We start from the raw sequence: 19,155 nt of genomic DNA on the forward strand, positions 1-19,155 counted from the left end.
CTCAGACCAGTCTACATCATCGCCCACATGGTGAATTCGATTAACCTGTTAGACTTAGCTATGAAGGATGGAGCCAACTCTGTTGAGACCGACGTCACATTCGACCGAAATGGCAATGCGACGAAGACTTACCACGGCGTACCGTGTGACTGCTTCAGGAAGTGCAGAAATTACGAGCGAGTGCCGGATTTCCTGCAGTACGTCCGGAAGTCGACTGATCCCTGTAAGCAGATAGAGCTGCTGTTACATGGACGGCAGTTTGGAAAAACGTGTCCAAGAAGTCGATTACTTACCAATGTCAGGGTCACCCATTCATAAATACACTGTTCACTGCTTGGTCATTAGTGACATATACATCACTAATTTACCATCTCGTTGCGTCCTTTAAAAAGAAAACGTTTACTCATCTCCTCCGAGCTTGCCCAACTCCTCATGTTAATTATTGCTTAATTAAACCCTGTGTAATTAGGCTTGTTTATTTATTCTAGGTTTTACGCCTAAAGCGACTATCTGTAGTTAACAGTGCCTTGTTCATTGGTACAGAGTTATAGTTTCTGTACGTACAGGCAGCATGCGACTTTAAAGAACGCTGAAGTAAATGCGAACAGAAGGTACAGTGTGTGTGGGGTGGGGGTATAGAACCTTAAGGTGAAAAATACCGAGTCATTCGACGCTAACGGTGCTTTGTTCGTTAAAGCGTCTGGCATGATAAAATACCTCCTTAGAAGTTATGGACTTCTGAAAATGTGCATGTGGTGGTTCAACCTGAAACATATTTTGTAATAAGAAAGCGTACCATTTGTACAGTGTATTTCGAATAAATTTACAAGATGAAGTGGATTTGAAAAACCCTCAAATTATGCCTGTTTACCATTTCTGCATCTCATTCGAGAGTATGACGGCATCCCGCCTGGCCGGGGGATGTATATAGAAAAACAATGACGCCGAAGAGTAAAAAGATATTTCTTTGCCGTTTCGGGGCCCAGAAATGTTTGTAAGCAAGGCCCCTCGTTCGCAGTGCCATAATGTGAAACAAATATCAATTTACTGGTCGGCCATTACAATTTCCTTCAAACTAAAAACTTTTGCAAGTCCAACGTCGTCCTGTCCACATATTTTCTTATGTCTGTGTTTATTTGTACTAATACCGCTTATCAGCCGTGATACACCCACTAGGCAATCATTTGGCACGTTTACAATATTAGCTTTAATTTGATGCGGTGAAAGCGCGAAAAGTTCAGCAGAATTTTTTCCCTTTTTTTTTTAACTCTTGATTAGACTGAGGAGCAATAAACGTCAGCGCAGAGTTTCCATCAAAAAGCAACTGTGGCGTCATTCAGTTTCACCTCAACGAAGTCTATCAGTTAACGTGTATGTACAATTGTAGCGTCCGGACAATTTCCTAAATTGATTTACAGATATGTTGGAGCTAGCAACCAGCTGAATGAAGGAATGTTTGTATTTACAATTCCCTTCTATGCCGCCATATGCCTGCTAAGAAGCTTCACTTGTTTTTTTTTTTTTTTTTTTTTTTTTTTTTTTGCGACAGCACGATGATGGCAATCCTTTCTTGACTTCGAAACTACTGTTTCTAAAAGGGCGTTCTTAAATAAAATTGGCAAACCGGAGTTTTTTAAAAACGTTTAATGGTACTGTGAGACAGCACTTGCACAAAACGTCTGTTCTATTCCAGAGCCAGCTGGCACACAGCGCGCGACGCTCCGAGCAGCAGTCAGCGATGATGATGATAATGATGATGGATCTATACAGATGAAAGAGGTGAAAGTTCACGCGTTGCGCTCACACAAATCCCCCCGACAAAAGAGCGGCCACCCTGGTCGCTGATTACAGGGATGAGGGACGACGGGCATAGGGCTTCATGCGCGAGGCGTGGACGATCTCGTCGGAGCGACGACGTCGATCTGCGACGGTGTGCGAGGGAATAACGCGATAGTTCACCGGAGACGTTTGTTGGAGTACTGTATAAGGGCCAATGTAACGATGGAGAAACTTCTCACATAGGCCAGGAATGCGGATTGGTGTCCACAGGAGAACTTCATCACCGGGGTAAAAGCAGGGAGTTCGATGGCGTTGATCATACAGGGCTTTGCGTTCCTGTTGAGCATCTTCAGTGTTCAAACGGGCAAGTTGGCGACACTGGGCCATACGAGTGGCAAACTCTTCGCCCAGAGATTCAGACGTAGAGGGAGCAGAGAAGAAAGTAGTGTCCAGTACTGTCGATGGTTGACGGCCATAAACTAAAAAGAAAGGGCTATAACCAGTAGTGCGCTGAACAGCGGAATTGTAGGCGTAGGTGACGAAAGGTAAAACGTTGTCCCAGTTCCGGTGATCAGGAGCGATATACATGGATATCATGTCGGACAAAGTGCGATGAAACCGCTCGATGAGTCCGTTGGTCTGAGGGTGGTAGCTAGAAGAAGTCTTATGGACGGTGTTGGCTGCGCGCAGTACTTCCTCAAGGACTTGAGAAAGAAATGTCTTTCCACGGTCGCTAATGAGAATACGAGGAGCACCATGACGCAAAACTATCGCACGCAGGAAAAAATCGGCGACTTCAGAGGCGGCACCGGAGCGAAGAGGTGCGGTTTCAGCGTACCGCGTTAGATGGTCGATGGCAGTGACAACAAAACGGTTGCCGTCTGACGTCAAAGGGAGAGGACCAAATAAGTCAATGGCGACCGTGTCAAAAGGCACAGATGGGCAAGGTAGAGGTTGCAGTAGGCCAGCAGGAGGGGATGTTGAACGCTTGCGATGCTGGCAAGACGGACATGATGAAATGTATTTGGCGACGCTGGCAGAAAGCCCAGGCCAGAAGTAGCGGCTCTTGATACGGTCGTAAGTTTTAAAGTGGCCTAAATGTCCAGCAGTGGGGTCGTCGTGGTAAGCCTCCATAATTTTAAAACGAAGGGAGCGAGGGGCAACGGGTACCCAGCGTTGACCCGTAGGGTGATAAATGTCGCGGTAAAGTGTTCCATGGTGAAATCGGAACCGACGAAGCTGACGGCGCAAGCGACTGTTTGGGACAACTGATTCTCCACGGAGGCGAGCGATGATTGTGCGGCAGTAAGGGTCAGTCAGCTGCAGGGACGAGAAATCAGCATTGTTCTCGAGTGGAGCTGTAGTGATGGGTGCAACATTCAGGTGGCCAGAAGAAGGCTGACTCGGATGGCAGCAGGGAGAGGAGACCGTATGTGGGGCCGCGTCAGTAGGTAGCAATGGGCAGCGGGAGAGGGCGTCAGCGTCGAGGTGTTTTCGCCCAGATTTATAAGTGATGGTGAAGGTGTATTCTTGAAGACGTAGTACCCAGCGACCCAGTCGACCCGATAAGTTCTTCAGCGATGACAGCCAACAGAGTGCGTGATGGTCTGTGACAATGGTGAAGTGGCGGCCATACAAATAAGGTCGAAATTTTTGAACCGACCAAACAACAGCGAGGCACTCTTGCTCGGTAATAGTATAATTACGCTCAGCTGCAGTAAGCGTACGACTGGCGTATGCGACGACTTGCTCTTCAGACACTGCGTTGCGTTGTAAGAGAACCGCGCCAATACCGTGGCCACTGGCGTCTGTGTGAAGTATGGTGGGCGCGTCAGCGTCAAAATGGCGAAGCACAGGGGTGGAAGTGAGTGCCTGCTTGAGAGCTTTGAAGGCGTCTTCACATTCAGTGGACCAGGTGTAAACCACTTGGGAAGACACGAGCTTGTGTAGCGGGGCAGCAATTGTTGCAAAGTTCCGAATAAAACGGCGGAAGTAGGAGGCTAAGCCAAGGAAGCTGCGAAGATCTTTCTGACGTTGGGGCCGAGGAAAATTAACGACAGCCGTAATTTTTTCGGGATCAGGCTGGATTCCTGCCTTACTGACGACATGGCCGAGTACTTTGATGGTCTTACTGGCAAAGTGGCACTTCTTGGTATTCAGCTGAAGCCCCGCCTGGGCAAGGGACGTGAGGACATCAGTGAGACGCTGCAAGTGCTGAGTGAAGTTTGACGAGAAGACAATGATGTCGTCGAGATAACATAGGCATGTTTTCCATTTCATGCCGCGAAGCACGGTATCAATCATGCGCTCAAAGGTGGCCGGCGCATTGCAGAGTCCGAAAGGCATCACGTTAAATTCGTAGAGACCGTCGGGGGTAGAAAAGGCAGTCTTGTCCTTGTCTGCATCGTGCATAGGAATTTGCCAGTATCCCGAGCGGAGATCGAGACTGGAGAAATACTCAGCGCCTTGAAGACAGTCTAATGCGTCATCAATACGAGGCAAAGGGTAAACATCCTTGCGCGTGATCTTGTTAAGTGCCCGGTAATCCACGCAGAAGCGGACTGAGCCATCTTTTTTGCGAACGAGGACCACAGGTGAGGACCAAGAGCTCGTGGATGGTCGGATGACATTTCGAGCAAGCATGTCAGCAACTTGCTCCTCAATGATTTTGCGTTCTGCTGCTGAAACGCGATACGGCCTTCGTCGAACAATAGCAGAGCCGTCCGTCTCTATGCGATGAGAGGTGACGGAGGTCTTCCCCAACGCTGAGGCGCACACATCAAAAGACTCTCGGTGCCGCAGGAGGACGTCTAGCAGAGCTGTGGACTGCTCGGATGTAAGGTCAGGGCTGATGGCGGCTGCGAGCGCAGAGGATGTCGGAAATTGAGGCTTGGCAGGAGGCGGTGGTGCGCTGGAAAGTGTGTTGAGGGGAACGGGATCGCAGTCAAAAATAAACCCAACTGTGGCTCCTCTGGGCAGTAAGAACGGCTGGAGAGTTGTATTAAGGGCCGCAACGACCGCGCAACCGCGGGTGAAGGAGGTGAGGCACGAGGCAAGATCTAGGCCGTCGGAGGTCCACCGAGGAGCGGGCATAACGAAGGCTTCGCCATCGAGAGGGTAGTCCAATGCCACGATGATCAGCTGCTCGCGTCCTGGGGGCAAAACGAAATCAACTGCTGCGAACACGTGTGGTGGTGAACAATCAGAAGTCGGTAATGTATCGGGGTCCGCAAGATGAATAAGGCGCTCACGGCAAGAGATGAGGGCGGACGCCGACGATAAGAAATCCCACCCCAAGATCATGAGATGAACGCACGTGGGGAGCACAATAAATTCAATATGATGCCGCTGGTTATCGATGAGGACACGTGCTGTGCATTGGCCGGTGGGTTTCATAAGAGTTCCATTAGCTCCACGAAGTGGCGGACCGATGTATGGCGTTATAACTTTGCGCAGATGAGAACACAGAGAGAAATGCATGACGGAATAAGCGGCGCCGGTGTCGATGAGGGCCTCAACGTACAATCCTTCAACAATCACTACTAACATATTCGACGGTCGCCCAGGAGGAATTGTAGATTTCGAACTCGAAGCAGCTTTCCCTCCAAAAACTGCTTCGGTTAGTTTTCCGTTATAGGTTGGAAGGGTTGCGAGGCAGGACGAAGCGGTGACGTGCGGCGAAAAGGCGAAGGGGATCGGCGTCGGGAAGGACGCGAGGGCCGTGAAACATTGGTGGAATTCGGAGGAGAGGAAGAACGCCTGTAAAAGTCTGAGTAGGGCAGTGCAGAATCATCAGGCTGGCGCACGCGGGCACGTTCAAAGGGAGCATAACCCCGTTGCTCGTCTTGTTGGCGGCGGCGACAGACACGGGCAATGTGGCCACGTATCCCACAATAGTAGCACACAGGGCGGGAGGGGCGCCAGGCTGTAACAGGACGATGCACTGTAGGATATGGTGCCATTGCCGCGACGTGACCGCACACGGGTGCCGAGCAAGTCGGGGAAGGCGGAGTGGGTTGCCGTGAAGTAATCTCGGCATAGGTTGGCAAGGAATGTTGGGGGGCGTTGGGAGGCGGCGAGGGAGGTTGGGAGGCAATGGGAGGTGGGGCAGGTGCCACAGTGCAGTTGAAATTCGTCAGTTCATCTTTGATGATGCTGCGCAAATTCACCGTTGCTGGCGGAAGAGTTGGAGATACTGCAGAGGGGTTGGTGAGGCCGTAGAGCTCCTCCCGGATCATGGTGCGGATTAGGGACCGCAAATTTCCATCTATGAGGGAGCCACCATCACTGGGGTCTTGCACGAGGCGGCAGGACTGTAGCTGGTCCAGACGTTGACATGTGGATGTGATGTCGGATACGGACGACGGGTTTTTAAACACGAAGGCATTGATAGCAGCAGTGTTGATGCCCTTAATTAAGTGGCGAACACGCTCAGATTCAGGCATAGCAGCGTCGACACGGCGACAAAGGGCCAGAACGTCCTCGATGTACGACGTATAGGACTCGCCGGGCTGCTGGAGACGAGCTTCAAGTTTTTTCTTTGCCTGCTCTGAGCGACCAGCCGGAGTGCCGAAAATTTTCTTTAGCTGGTCCGTGAATGTAGGCCAGTCAGCGATGTCATCCTCGTGATTGAGGAACCAGGTTTTGGCGACGTCAGCCAAGTAGAAGACGACGTTTAGCAGTTTATGAGCGTCATCCCAGCGGTTAAATGCACTGACCCTGTTGTAGTTGTCGAGCCAGTCGTCGACATCTTCACCGCGAAGGCCAGCAAAGATTTGGGGATCGCGCTGGCGGCTGGTGACAGTCCAGGCAGGGGCAGCCGCAGTAGGAGGAGGAGACGCCGGGGGTGAGCGAGCACCGTTGCCCTCATCCATAGCACAGGACCGTGGACGCAAGCGAAGGCCTGAACGGAGCTCCAGGGAGAACGGTAGGCGGGTCTAAAGCGAGAGGTGGGGAATACGAATCGCACCTCCACCACTTGTGAGACAGCACTTGCACAAAACGTCTGTTCTATTCCAGAGCCAGCTGGCACACAGCGCGCGACGCTCCGAGCAGCAGTCAGCGATGATGATGATAATGATGATGGATCTATACAGATGAAAGAGGTGAAAGTTCACGCGTTGCGCTCACAGTACAAACAAAATTAATATCACTAGGGGAAGCCCCTGTCCGGCAATTTGCTCCCTAATAGTATTAAACGGACTTGTTTTTACTGGCCCGCTTGTGTGATGCAAGAATTGCGGATTGTACTTTTTTGTATGCTAAATGTTAACGATAACTGCCATCCTGAAGCATGGTTTATGTCTTTAAGTGCATTTGTTGTATTGCAGATAGAGGAAAATACGCGAAGCAGCTTTTGCTCCTATTCCTGGATCTCAAGGTCCAGGATCTTGACCCCAAGGGAAAGTACCGGGCGGGTACAGACATTGGGATGAAGCTCTTAAGATACCTGTGGCAAGGAGGTAAAGCAAATGTGATACCACTCCACTAAAAAAAAAAACATGCGATCAGGGCCGCCACCAGGAAGGGCATTACGAGAACGTTCGTGCCTGCGTTAGGTTGCCAACAAATTAGGAGTCATTGCGGCGTACAGAATACTTTTCTGCAGACACAACGCACTAGGAAGGAAGCGGAAGCTACCCCCATTTATGTAGCCACCTCATTGGGCAGCAGAACACAAAAAAAGTAGTGAGCAAGAAGCATCAGTCTGCTCCCAAATTATTTTTGGAGAACTTTTTCAAAGGCTCTAGATGAGAATAATACCCTTTGTCAAAATATTAGCTAGTGATAGATTCACCGTCTCTCTATTTCTCCCTACCTACTTGTGCTATTTTGCGCTTTGCAGAATGTAACCTTCTTATTGACATTTGCACCATACCAGTATACCATTTACTTATCATGATACTCTGAAAGCGTGCCAAAACGTGGTCTATTAAGAGTCTCGCGTCGAAGACAAAGCAATCCGGGACGCTCGAGTAGCAACTGAGATTTGTTTATTATTTTTAGCAGTGACCCGATTTCAATATCACCAGTGAGGGTAGACAAGTCCTAATTTCCCTTCCGTAAGTGTTGTCTCTAAGCACTGGCTGATCACAGAACTATTGCATTCTAGTCCGCGCTTGAGTGTCTTTTAAACTTCGACATCATATCTCTAATATAGTCGGAAACTTGCAGCGGTAGGATTTGTGCTTTTTACACACATTTATGCGACATTCTGTCCTCTCCACGGTAGGGTCCTCTGAGCAGCGACACCTGGCGACAGATAGCGGAAATATTGTAGAACTGAATAAGAGCGCATTTAACGCTTGCCGTACTCGAAGCGTTTTTGAAACTTTGTGAACCTTTACTTTTGCTAGAGCTCTTCTTGGTATTATACTTTGACTTTGCCCCACTATAAATTTCATTGTTAACAGGAAGAAAAAAGACTTCAATGGCGCAATAAATTGACACTACTTACCTGATCACTGATAAAAAAAAAACACCTGTTCGAATCCTGTAAGTGTAACATTTTTGTGATTTTTTTAAACGCAACGTTAAAATAACCTACCAAGATCATTCCGGGGAGCTGTTCCCCTTTAGGTTGCATTATGTGATGTTTTTAATTCTTAATAGCCGCAAAACCAGCCGTGAACAGAACCACGAGGTGACGGCATGACAACGGTAACACTGTTCAGTTAGCTTCACCGCAATCATTTCCTGCCTTCAGTGAGTATATGTTACCTTTAGGTTGCGTTCAGAGACACCTCTCGGTAACAATCGCCGTTTAACCCACCCAGAGGCAACCAGTGAGAAGAAAGAAGTTGCGCGGGACCCTGCCGTCGAGGAGACGGAATTACGCAACTTATCTCAGCTACGTGGCTTTTGAAGGAGCTGAAGGCTCTTATACAATAATAGACGCGAGAAGAACACGTTCAGTTAACAGTGACTATTCTGACAGTCAATAAATCCATCAAATAAATCCACTTATAGTAAAACGAGATGCGTGAACTGGTGTTAAGAAACCATTTTAGAAATACTAGTTTCCAATCATAACCCAAGCAACCACCGACATCCATCGGACGGCCAGTGGCCATCCGTTTCGGATGTTCCGGATGGCCGATGGACGTCCGCGAACAGCCAGTGGACGTCCGTCGGCCGTCCGGTGGGCGTCCAAATGGACATGTTTGTCTGGCCAACGGACGTCCATTTCGGACGTCCGTTCCCGGATCTTCCTCGCATATTCGCATATATGCTGCATGCATGCTTTTTTCGCTCCCACAAGGCAATAAAATAGAAAAGCAGCTTAGTACAACAGGCATATTTTATTGTAAAATGTCTAATTCATCAATATGACGTCAAACTTGAAGCGCACATCTTTCGTGATGAAGTGGAAGCACCCAGCTTTCTGCAAAAAGAAAAAAAAAACAGGTTAGTAAATAGCCTGTAGCTCATGCACAGCATAATCCTTGACTCGAGGTTTTCTGGAGGCCAATAACAAGAAAATTGAGTATTTCTCATATTGTACCTGCCCTACAACACTTGTTACAAGCAGTCTCAAATATCAGCGAGGTTCTGCCCTCCTTTCCCTTAGTTCACGCCAGTTATATCGCACCCGCTATCTTTCGAATATCACATAAATTCATCTGCAATGCTTTAAGGATAAAGCTAAACAAGCTAAACAGTTCAGAAGGCAGTATCATACAGGCCATACCTAAATTAAAATAAGCTGATAACGCGCTTCAATAATTTCAAGCACAGAAAAGGCCACTCGCTATCTGAAATGCTTCTTTTTTTTTTTTTTTTTTTAGTGGTGCACAACTTTCAAGCTCGCGAGCTTGGGCGATTATCGCTTATCGCATTGTACAGGAGCAGTTATGCATTTTATCCCTGTAATGCACTGCAGCGCAGACTGTGCCCTCGCAACCTGCAACTTGCATTGAAAAATGCAGAGCATGCCACTTGCGAAGGCAAGCATATTAAAAAAAAAAAAATGTGACGACCGACTGTTTACCCACCGCCTTGGTTGACGAAAACAAGGAGGTTGGTTATAAGCTTCGCAAGATTGCAAGAGTGGAACGCGATAGCACCTCCAGCAATTTCCTAGTTTGCGTAGAGGAGAGGGACAGCCAACTCACTCGACATACACGGACACCACCGCGCCGATTACTCCTGGTTTTCGGTGTAACTAGCTCCTTAATGCTATCGCGTTGAAATGTGTCAGTAGGTTCACTGCGCTGCTACATATTCATACAATTTTCGCTGCGCAGATTTTCAGGAAGCTCGATCGCAGTACTCACTTTCAAACGCTGTCGCCGGAGTCGCCCGTCCTGATGTGTTATCGTCGTGAACCACTGTTGCTCCAAGGGGGTAATCCTTTCACACTAGGAACTGGCACAACTGCGCAATCGTTGTCATTGCAGCGCACACAGATGGGTGAAGGCATTAGAACATAGTTGCGTGCACCCGCACAGAACGAAAAAAAACTGCTGCCGCGAGCCGCGGCGGCAGGACGACAGCCGGCAATGGCGGCACAAAAACACCTGGTACGAAACTACGGCAGAAACATTCATGGCCAGAAATGAATTGGCCGTAATAAGTTAACACTATAATTTTACTGAATATTGTTAGTTTCTTTAAATAGGTACCCTTTCCTGCGAGGATATTCAAGCGAAACCTACCATCCCGCCCCCCCCCTCCCACACTCACACACAGTGTGATGGAATACGCAACTTTCAACCAAACAGTAAGGCCGCCGGCCGGCGGGGACTGGCGGGGATTTCAAACAGCAAAAAAACTATTTTTGTAAAGACCCACAGTGCAAGGCAATCCGGCGCTTTCGTTCGCCAAGACGTGGTCGTATACCATCGTAGATGGCGAAGCCGCGAAGGTGGTACATGTAGTACATACGTTAAGGCTCAACTAGAGTAACAATTGAAGATCACATCCGCCGCTACCAACGGATACAACGAATTGCGGCATGAAAGCTGAGAAATTAATGACAATCGCCCCATACTGTGTATGTGCCATAGTTTTTAGGCCAACCAGCTAATCATTTGGTATATAATACAATTCCCTATCTCAGGGGCCGAATGGAAGTTGCAAACCTAAATGGATTTCCTATTGGAATTTTGAGTACCATTTGGAAAATCTGGATTGAATTTTATTTGGAATGCCCAATTAGTATTTGCAGAACCATTTGGTTAATCCAACTGGACTAATCCATTGGAGAGGTGGTGTCCAATATTGGGTCCAGATGTAACCATTTGCAGGTCCAAATTGGCCTCAATGTTTTTTCTTTTTTTTTTGACCAGGCAGGACACATCTTGAGCATTGAAGACAAGTGTGAATGTTGAAACAGAATTTTGTCAGCGAGGAAATATATGTCCTGGAAACATACTCGTCCGTACGTACATCGGACGTACACCTCGTCTCTCATGCGGATTACAAAAACGGACGTAGTCTGTACCTCCGACGGACGTACGAATACGGATGTCCGAAACCGGAGGTTGTACGTATGTCCGACGGACGTACAATTTCGGAAAAGGACGTTCGGCTCTAGCTCGGACGTACAACGGACGTCGGTGGTTGCTTGGGAAGTTTCCATATTGGATATAAAATTTGATGGTTTAAATACGGAATGAATGTTTTCAGCAACCACAACAGACTCTCATAGTGTTCCTTTCCTTACTTTTTTTATGCATAGTCGTAGAGTTCCTTTTGTGTGATATCGCGCCTTTGAATTTCGATTTCAGTCGCACCCAGGCAGGGAATGAACGTCCTGCTATCAGTGCCAAGTGTACAAGACAAGAATGTGTTCCGAGGAGCGATTGCAGTCATTAAGCGTCATTCACCCGCCATGTTGGAAAAGATTGGTAATTATCCAGCTATGCAGCTTTTGTTTTTGCATTCTTTACCGCTCTAGCTATAGACGTATACGCAAGGTTTGGAGTATGCCCAGCTCAGAACACATTTTTTAAGAATAGATTATCAAAACAACGCAAAATATTTTGACCCACAATCATTGAAAGCGCTTTCAGACTTTAAACGACCAGCCTCCTCCGAAAAGGCATTGCCGCTTTAAAACTACTTTGATTTTCCGAACTGTCGCCGAAAGCAAGTTCTGATCATCGCCATAGTCAAAGGCTGCATCGCTGTTTGTTTGTCACAGTCCGTGAACGACGCCGTAAATCGCACAGTTTGCCCCTACTGTGGCATCCTTTCGTTCATTAGTCGTCTTTAAACAACGCTTTCATTGGGGCAGTGCACGTAATTTCATTGGAAGCGTGACATTTATTTATTTATGTACTTTATTTCGTTGATCAGTCACGCTTCAACGATGGCATCCCGCATACGTGTCCCCATTGGAGGGCGGCATCGTTGTTTCATTTGTTCCACCAACACTCGGTTGCGCACTTGTCAACGGCCTCCTGTCTTTTACCGCAAGAACTCTAAAGTCCTTGTGCCGGACAAAATCAAGCGTCGTCACCGTCGTCGTCGTTGGCCGTTCTGTCCGCAGAACGTGTCCGCACAACGGGTCCGCACACCGCGTCCGCAGACAGTGTCGGCAGACCGTGTCCGCAAAATTGTGTCCGCAGCAGTTGTGAGTAATTGAGAAGTGTTAGAAGTTGATGAATGGTGTCAATCGATAGAGGGTGACGTAATATTCTGTCCGAAAAAATACTTAGGCCAATAAGTTAATTAGGTAATTATTTAGAATAACTGGTTCACATGAAAGGAAAGGCGCAGTATCTGTCACACTTGTTCTGTGGATACCTGAACCGCGCCGTAAGGGAAGGGAGGAAGGTTGGAGTGAAAGTGGAAAGAGAGAAAGGGCTGCCGTAGTAGAGACGTCAAGGATGTGACGTCACGCAACCGGAAGTAGAACCGAAAAAGGGCGTAGAAAGGGATTGGCACGCAATTTGAAACTACCAAAGACTAAAATGGGTAAACGAAGTTTACCCTTTAAGCAACTAAAAGCAACCAACAGCAGCATCCGTGCTTTTGCATTACTTCAATGTAGATTCTGCAGTGCTCTTTAATTATTTTTTTTTTGTGACTGTGTTCATTACCAGCCTGTTGTGCTGCGCATTATAAGGGTGGTTTGAGTTATTTTATGCTTCTTTTAGGCAATATCTCGCAGGGGGTGATTAAGACTTGTTAATAAACCAACCTAAGTGTTTGGTAACTTGTGGGTGGCCTCCTTTTAACTACCTGGTGGCGTTGTCTATACCAGGATTTGACGTCAGCAACAATGACAGGCTGGAAAACATTCGGAGACTTTATCAGGAACTCGGCATATCGGGACACCGGTGGCAAGGAGACGGCGACACCAACTGCGTGTCATTCCTTCGCCCAGATGGCAGGATGCGTGCCGTCATCGCTAATAGGGAGTCCAGAAGAGCAGATCACTACGTTGACAAGGCTTACCAGTGGACCATCGATAAGCCGGAGCAGCTGCGACGATCACTCAGGTGCGCTGCATGTTTTCAAGCTCCATATAAACAGGCTCTCATGTTCCTAATTCGCTCCCACACTGCGTGAGTGCATGACATGTTTCTGGCATAACTCGCGAAAAAAATTCCACCGGTGCACGTAAGTCTGCTAGGGCGCAGTAATGGGATGGATGGATGGATGGAAACCAACTTTATTTAATAAAAAGAAAAAAAGTCTTCCAGGGTGGTCCCCTACTATTCCAGAAGTCCACGGGCTTTTGCTTCACATAGAGCCCGATGTACCAGCCATTTCTGACCGGCGGGTTGAGCTGTCCGCAAAGCAGCCTCCCAGGAAGAAAAGGTGGGAAGGGGGATGGGGGGCACTGCCTGGGGGGAAGGACATTCCCACAGGTAGTGGAGAAGTGAGGATTTGGGCTCGCCACAGGTGTCGCAGTGAGGGGGCAAGCCAGGGTGAAGGCATGAGAGACGGTAGGGGGAAATGAAACAATCCGTCGCCATGTAGCACTGGATAAGGGTGACAAGGTGCTGTGGGGTGGTGGCAGTGTCAGGCGGTTGTGTTTGTAGAATGTGGTGATTTAGTGGTATATAGAAAGGACCGATTCGGCCTCCTGCGCGGAGTTGGGTGCCTGATCATCCGGGGCTCGGGTAGAGAGTTCTCGAGCCAGCGCATGAACGCTCTCATTACCGGGGATCGAGGCATGCCCTGGGATCCACGTTAGATTAACCGTTCGGTCGAGAGAGATGGCGGTGGTAAGAATATGATGCGCGGCCGGTGTCGCCACGCCGTTTAGGTAGTGGCGGTATGCTGCCTGAGAATCTGTACAAATTTCGGTAATGTCTTTGTCAATGGCTGAATGGGAAAACGATGTGCAAAGTCGCTAAAGCAGGAAAAATACCGGAAAAGTACCGCATTCGCTTTCTCTTTGCCACCGCGCCCGTGCGTGCTCGCGATTCGCTGTTCTCTGTCACGTGGTCATTTACCGTCATAAATGGTCCGCCGCGCTTCTTTCTCGCGGCCACCGGTACGCACATTATGCGGAGATTGGCATCGCAATTGATTTTGTATGGTAAGAAAACACATGCGCAGCATTTACGGTCGCGTTTTCACGCTTGTACATTCAGTGAGTATAAAGCATCGTGGTATAAAGACATCAAAGAATGCCCGAGTGCTGCGCTGTGCAGCAAACGGCGTGAAGCGGCCAAAATGCTTTTTGCTATTCCGAAAGGGGAATAAAGACGCCCAGCAACGCGATGTATGGCTGCACGCAATCAGGTGAAACAAATTTGGTCCCTACGAAAGATACCCGTCTCTGTAGGCAAGCGCTTCTCTGAATACTCACACACACGTCTGACGCGTCGAACGTGGAATGAACCCTTTCGAAACTTTGTCCAAAAATACGCTGCTCAACAGGGCGCCGAAGCCCGTCCAACACATTTTTCAAGGGCAGAAATGCAATTGCGACACACTCCCGCATTGCAGTAGCGTTAAAAACGACCACAAGATTTCTAAATTGCAAAGAACATGAGTTCGTGCTCCTCATGAGGATTACTACTGCTGTAATCTGCATTTAATACTCTTTTTTTTTTTTTTTTGCATTTCTCCTATTGCAGGAGAGGCGTAGACGGCATCATTACAAACATACCTCGTCGGATGGCCAGCATCATGGAGGAAAGGGAGTTCAAAAGCAAGCTTCGACTCGCCAACATATATGACAATCCTTGGGCCTGTATTCGTGGATAAAATCCTTCTCCAAAGACTCGCGCCGTAGAGGTGGACATTTTTGAAGATTAGCAAAACTTTCCACCGATGCAACCTCAGCCCTGAAGACGTTTATTAGAGAAATTAGAGTAAAAATGTAGCCCGAGGGCGGCAGGGGCGGAGCAAGTGTAAGATAGCTAAATGAATACGTATGCGTTAGAAGCATTCTGCACATAGCAGCCGCCAACTAGACGGCACAGACCAGAGAACAGGCAAACATCCGCAAAATAGAGACTACCTAAAGAAACAGAGGCAGGCTAGTCGTGCGAAGACGAATTTCATGCAGAATGCTGGCATTAAATGCAACAAATTAAGTATGTGCTATGCTAATCAACCACTTTTTTCTTTAACAAGCGTAGGATGTTTATAACCCGGGTTATTCGACGCAGGGCCAGCTCGTTTTTTTAAACATAACGACACTAAAGGTACGAATAAAAAGCAATTCTCCGGCACCGTGCGATTACTATTGTATTATTGAAAGTTCTGAAGAAAGGTGAAAGACGCCATCTGTCAAACGAAGAGCATGGCAGGATAGAGTAGAAATGGAACTATTCGTTGTCTCATTTGTTGGATGTTTTCCGTGGAGAATTAATATGCTTCTTCTGGGAAACCGAAACTAAGAAATCAGCAGCCATATGCGCGAGTGGTAGGTCAACAGTATAAGAAGTGTTTCAGAGGAAATTGTGATTCTATGCAACCTCCCTCAAGTTAATTACTATAAGAATATAACATCCACTCTATAATTTGTGAAATGAGTAAAGAAGGTAATAATTTTAAACTTCCTGTGGTGCAAAATAATGAATAAGTGGACCGATTTTTTAATGCTGCTACATGCAAGTTTCTCTGCAATAAACTACATACTCCATTAAAGGCAGTGTGCAGAAGTAGATGGTTTTCACATTTAGAGACAGCATGGGCTATGAATATCTATTATAAGTATTGCTCGGCGGCGGAGTCAAACAGGTGCCGCAGGCGAATGGGAAAGTAATACACAACCAATAAAAGATTAAAAACCACTGCTTTAAATTATGCAAACATATATGGATGACGAACACTTACAGTCGTTTCGACTTTGGGGTTCTTTGAGGATGTATTGACTGATTCCATGTGGTTGCAAAAGCACCGCAGACGATATCGTGCGATAACCATTGCAGGCAACGATCACTGGTCGAACCACCATCCGAATTCGAGTAACGGCGATATGCACGCCGGAGGATGAAATGCTAACATGCCACACGCGGCGCAGACGCAAAGTTCTATGTGAAAGCGACACTGAGAGACGAAATACAAGTTTCGTATCCCTTTCAAGCCTGAACACAGGAGAGCAAAAAGCGGAAGTCGCTAAAGGAAGCCTTCTGTGCATCTAGCAGTACCAAGCCCAGAGACCTGCTCAGTTGCGTGTCGACATCCGCAGTAATTGTGGCTGCGTCACCGTACTCACAATGGCTGTATAGGAATTGCATACGATTAACGACAAGAGACACATATATGCAAATATTTCCTTACAAACTAAAGTAAGCTGCACAGTCCACCTGATGCACTCACACGCGCGCGCGCTACGTTACAGTTGTATGCACTGTTGAACATCCAAACTTGTATGCAGGCTCAGGGCATAAAAAAACTTGACAGGGCGAGCATGAGAAACAACGCGCATAAGAAAATGAATATGTGTGACGCGCACACAAATGTGAAGCAAAATTTACCAACAGTTGTCTGAATTACTTAAGAAGGCAACGCCGCGAACTAGACCCAGGCTGCCTCTAAAATGCAGCACGGCCGCAATAAACTTGCTGTAATTACGTTGCACGTGCTAATCGAAACAATATTTAAATATAGACGCAACAAAAAAGTGCAGGAAACAACAAAATGAGAAGTTCGTTTTATTCTCTCAGCCATTTAAAATCACCACGGCCAAAAGTGGTGAAGAATACTAACTTTGTTTAGCGAACTCAAGTAAATGCTGAGACAGATGCAGAGTGAATGCGAGAATGAATTTCTTCAGCAGGAGCTCTCAAGAAGTGATGTCTAGCATTGATGTTCGAGCTGGCGCACCATGTCGTTCTGTAATAAGCGCGTGCCGTTGTGCACCTTTCCTTCTGAACTTCGGAGAAACCACTTGTCAAGTATGTGCGGTGTGTACACTCAAACACAACATATGCACGCACTGTCAGGAACAGTGTACAGCAGCAATGTCCATCGTTTTCACGAGGAAGAAACAAAATTACGCATATTCCACACGACGACATGCCCACATTAGCAGGTCAGGTTATATCAAGCACCGAAATACAACACTCCATTGCTACATACGGCAGTGAGAGCGGCCTGCTTCGAGTAGTGTGAGAGAGGTCGACTTAGAGCGCGAAGATCGGCCGCATGGCAAGCAACAAGCAACAGCTTGAAGAGCCGTTAAGACGAAGAAGTTACACTCCCATCCCTCCTAACTCCCCAAGAAACCAAACAGCGGCCGAGAGCCATCCCTTCATTTCAATAAAGGCTTCATTCATTCATTCTTCTGAACTTCCGGATTCTACCGTTTTTGCCTGCTCCGCTGCATGTTTTTTTTTTTTTTATTTTTTATACAAATACCTCACTGGTTCCAAACATGGAACATTGTGTGAGGGGGAGGGGTTACAGTGTATCAAAAGAAACAAAAGAAAGTTCTCCTTGGGCTCAAGCACTGTGGCCTCAAGAAAACGAAAAGAACGTTTTTTTTTGCTATATCTTTGACTTCTTAATACTTGACTTGTTTAAAATTATTTAAAAATGCGCTTGCATTATACGATGTGTTTCAGTAAAACAGTTTTGATGTGTCAGCTGAGGTACCGGCCGGCACATTGTTTTATGTGATAGTTCAACTCGGGCGACAGTTAAGGGGCGGAGGCGCATCCAGCAAAATGCAACCAGCGGCGGAGAGAAAACTTTAGACGTGGAGGGCACGCCATTTAGCGATTTTTACGAGAGCCCATGTTTGTAACACAATCACATACCCCGCGATCCTCTACTCTGCCCGAATCTCAACTATGGATAACAAGTCGGTCTCCAGACTGCACCGAATGTGGGCCGTGCTCATATATGGCGGTCCACGTACGAGCGATTGCGTCGAACGAACATATTCTGGAGCCTCCAGGCAGGCAGACTTCCTCGTGCACGTGCAGTTGAAGCTCACGGTCCAGCGCTTCTTCTGTTTCGGCGAGCAGTGTGATCCCTTCCTGCTAGCAGCTCTGCAGTCCCATGGATCCACACACCTGACACAATGGCTGGCCACGACGGGACCACTTGATCACGGCCTACTACAAAGAAGTGCACAGGTGCTGGAACGGCTACAACATTTTTCGTAGGAATATCTCAGTATAGTGAAACCCAAGACCCAGTATTGGGACCTCGTGGCGAAAGTCCTTCCTCCCCCACTTTACCGGGTTCCCCCGGGGGGAGTTGGACCGACCGACTTGCTGAAGAGACGAATCCGAAGGCTCCCACAATTCCCACGGGCTCAAAAGATTTCTTTTTCCGCTTCCACACGGAGGTTCTGCCAGTCCTAGCGCGGCAGGAGGAGCGGGGTTTCTACCTGCCATGGGGTGCCAACTGCCTCTTGTGTGGCAAGCGGGACACAGTGGAACATGTTTTTCTGGAATGCAACACAGCAAAAATATTCTGGGATGAACTGTGTTGCTTCTTCGGTGAGAGCTGGGACGTCACATGGGCCGGGCTCCGGCGCTTGGATGTGCCTTCGGTGTCCGCCCAACTATGGGACTGACTGCGTCCTGGTGCTGAGGCTCCACTCTCTCTGGAGGGCGCGGACGGATGTGACGGAGTGCGTGTGCAGTCCTAACTACTCGGTAGGTGTAGGCGATATGTATGTATGCGTTGGTGTGGAGGCGGCGCCCGTCTCTACCTCGGCGTTAAGTAGGCGGTGTGGTAGTGGGAATTTTCTGCGCTGCAGTCGCAGTGTAGTGAGCCTTTAGCCAAAGTGGAAAGAGGGGTGCCGTTGTTAAAGATCCCCAGATGGTAGAAATTACTTCATAGCCCTGCGCTACTCAGTTTCGGCCATGGATGAAAGGTGCAATATATGTCACACCTGTTCTGTGGACACCTGAACCACGCCGTAAGAGACGGGAGGAAGGTAGAAGAGAGAAAAGGGTTCTGTAGTGGAGGGCTCCGAAGTGGTTTCGCTTCCATCAAAGCGCA

The 19,155-nt window shown here is 47.9% G+C and overlaps 1 protein-coding gene across 1 annotated transcript; it reads left to right on the plus strand.

Moving 5' to 3' along the window:
* On the plus strand, window positions 1-14,952 carry LOC146189780 (dermonecrotic toxin SPH-like). The gene is made up of 5 exons (XM_084605341.1): window positions 1-223; window positions 7,110-7,241; window positions 11,511-11,630; window positions 12,992-13,229; window positions 14,823-14,952. Exons 1-5 carry the CDS (start codon window positions 28-30, stop codon window positions 14,950-14,952), a joined length of 816 nt encoding a protein of 271 aa, XP_084461467.1. The 5' UTR covers window positions 1-27.
* The last annotated feature ends 4,203 nt before the right edge of the window (window positions 14,953-19,155 follow it).

Source organism: Amblyomma maculatum, chromosome 5, assembly GCF_055883805.1.
Source record: "Amblyomma maculatum isolate TAMU_Amacu chromosome 5, ASM5588380v1, whole genome shotgun sequence".
Lineage (NCBI taxonomy): Eukaryota > Metazoa > Arthropoda > Arachnida > Ixodida > Ixodidae > Amblyomma > Amblyomma maculatum.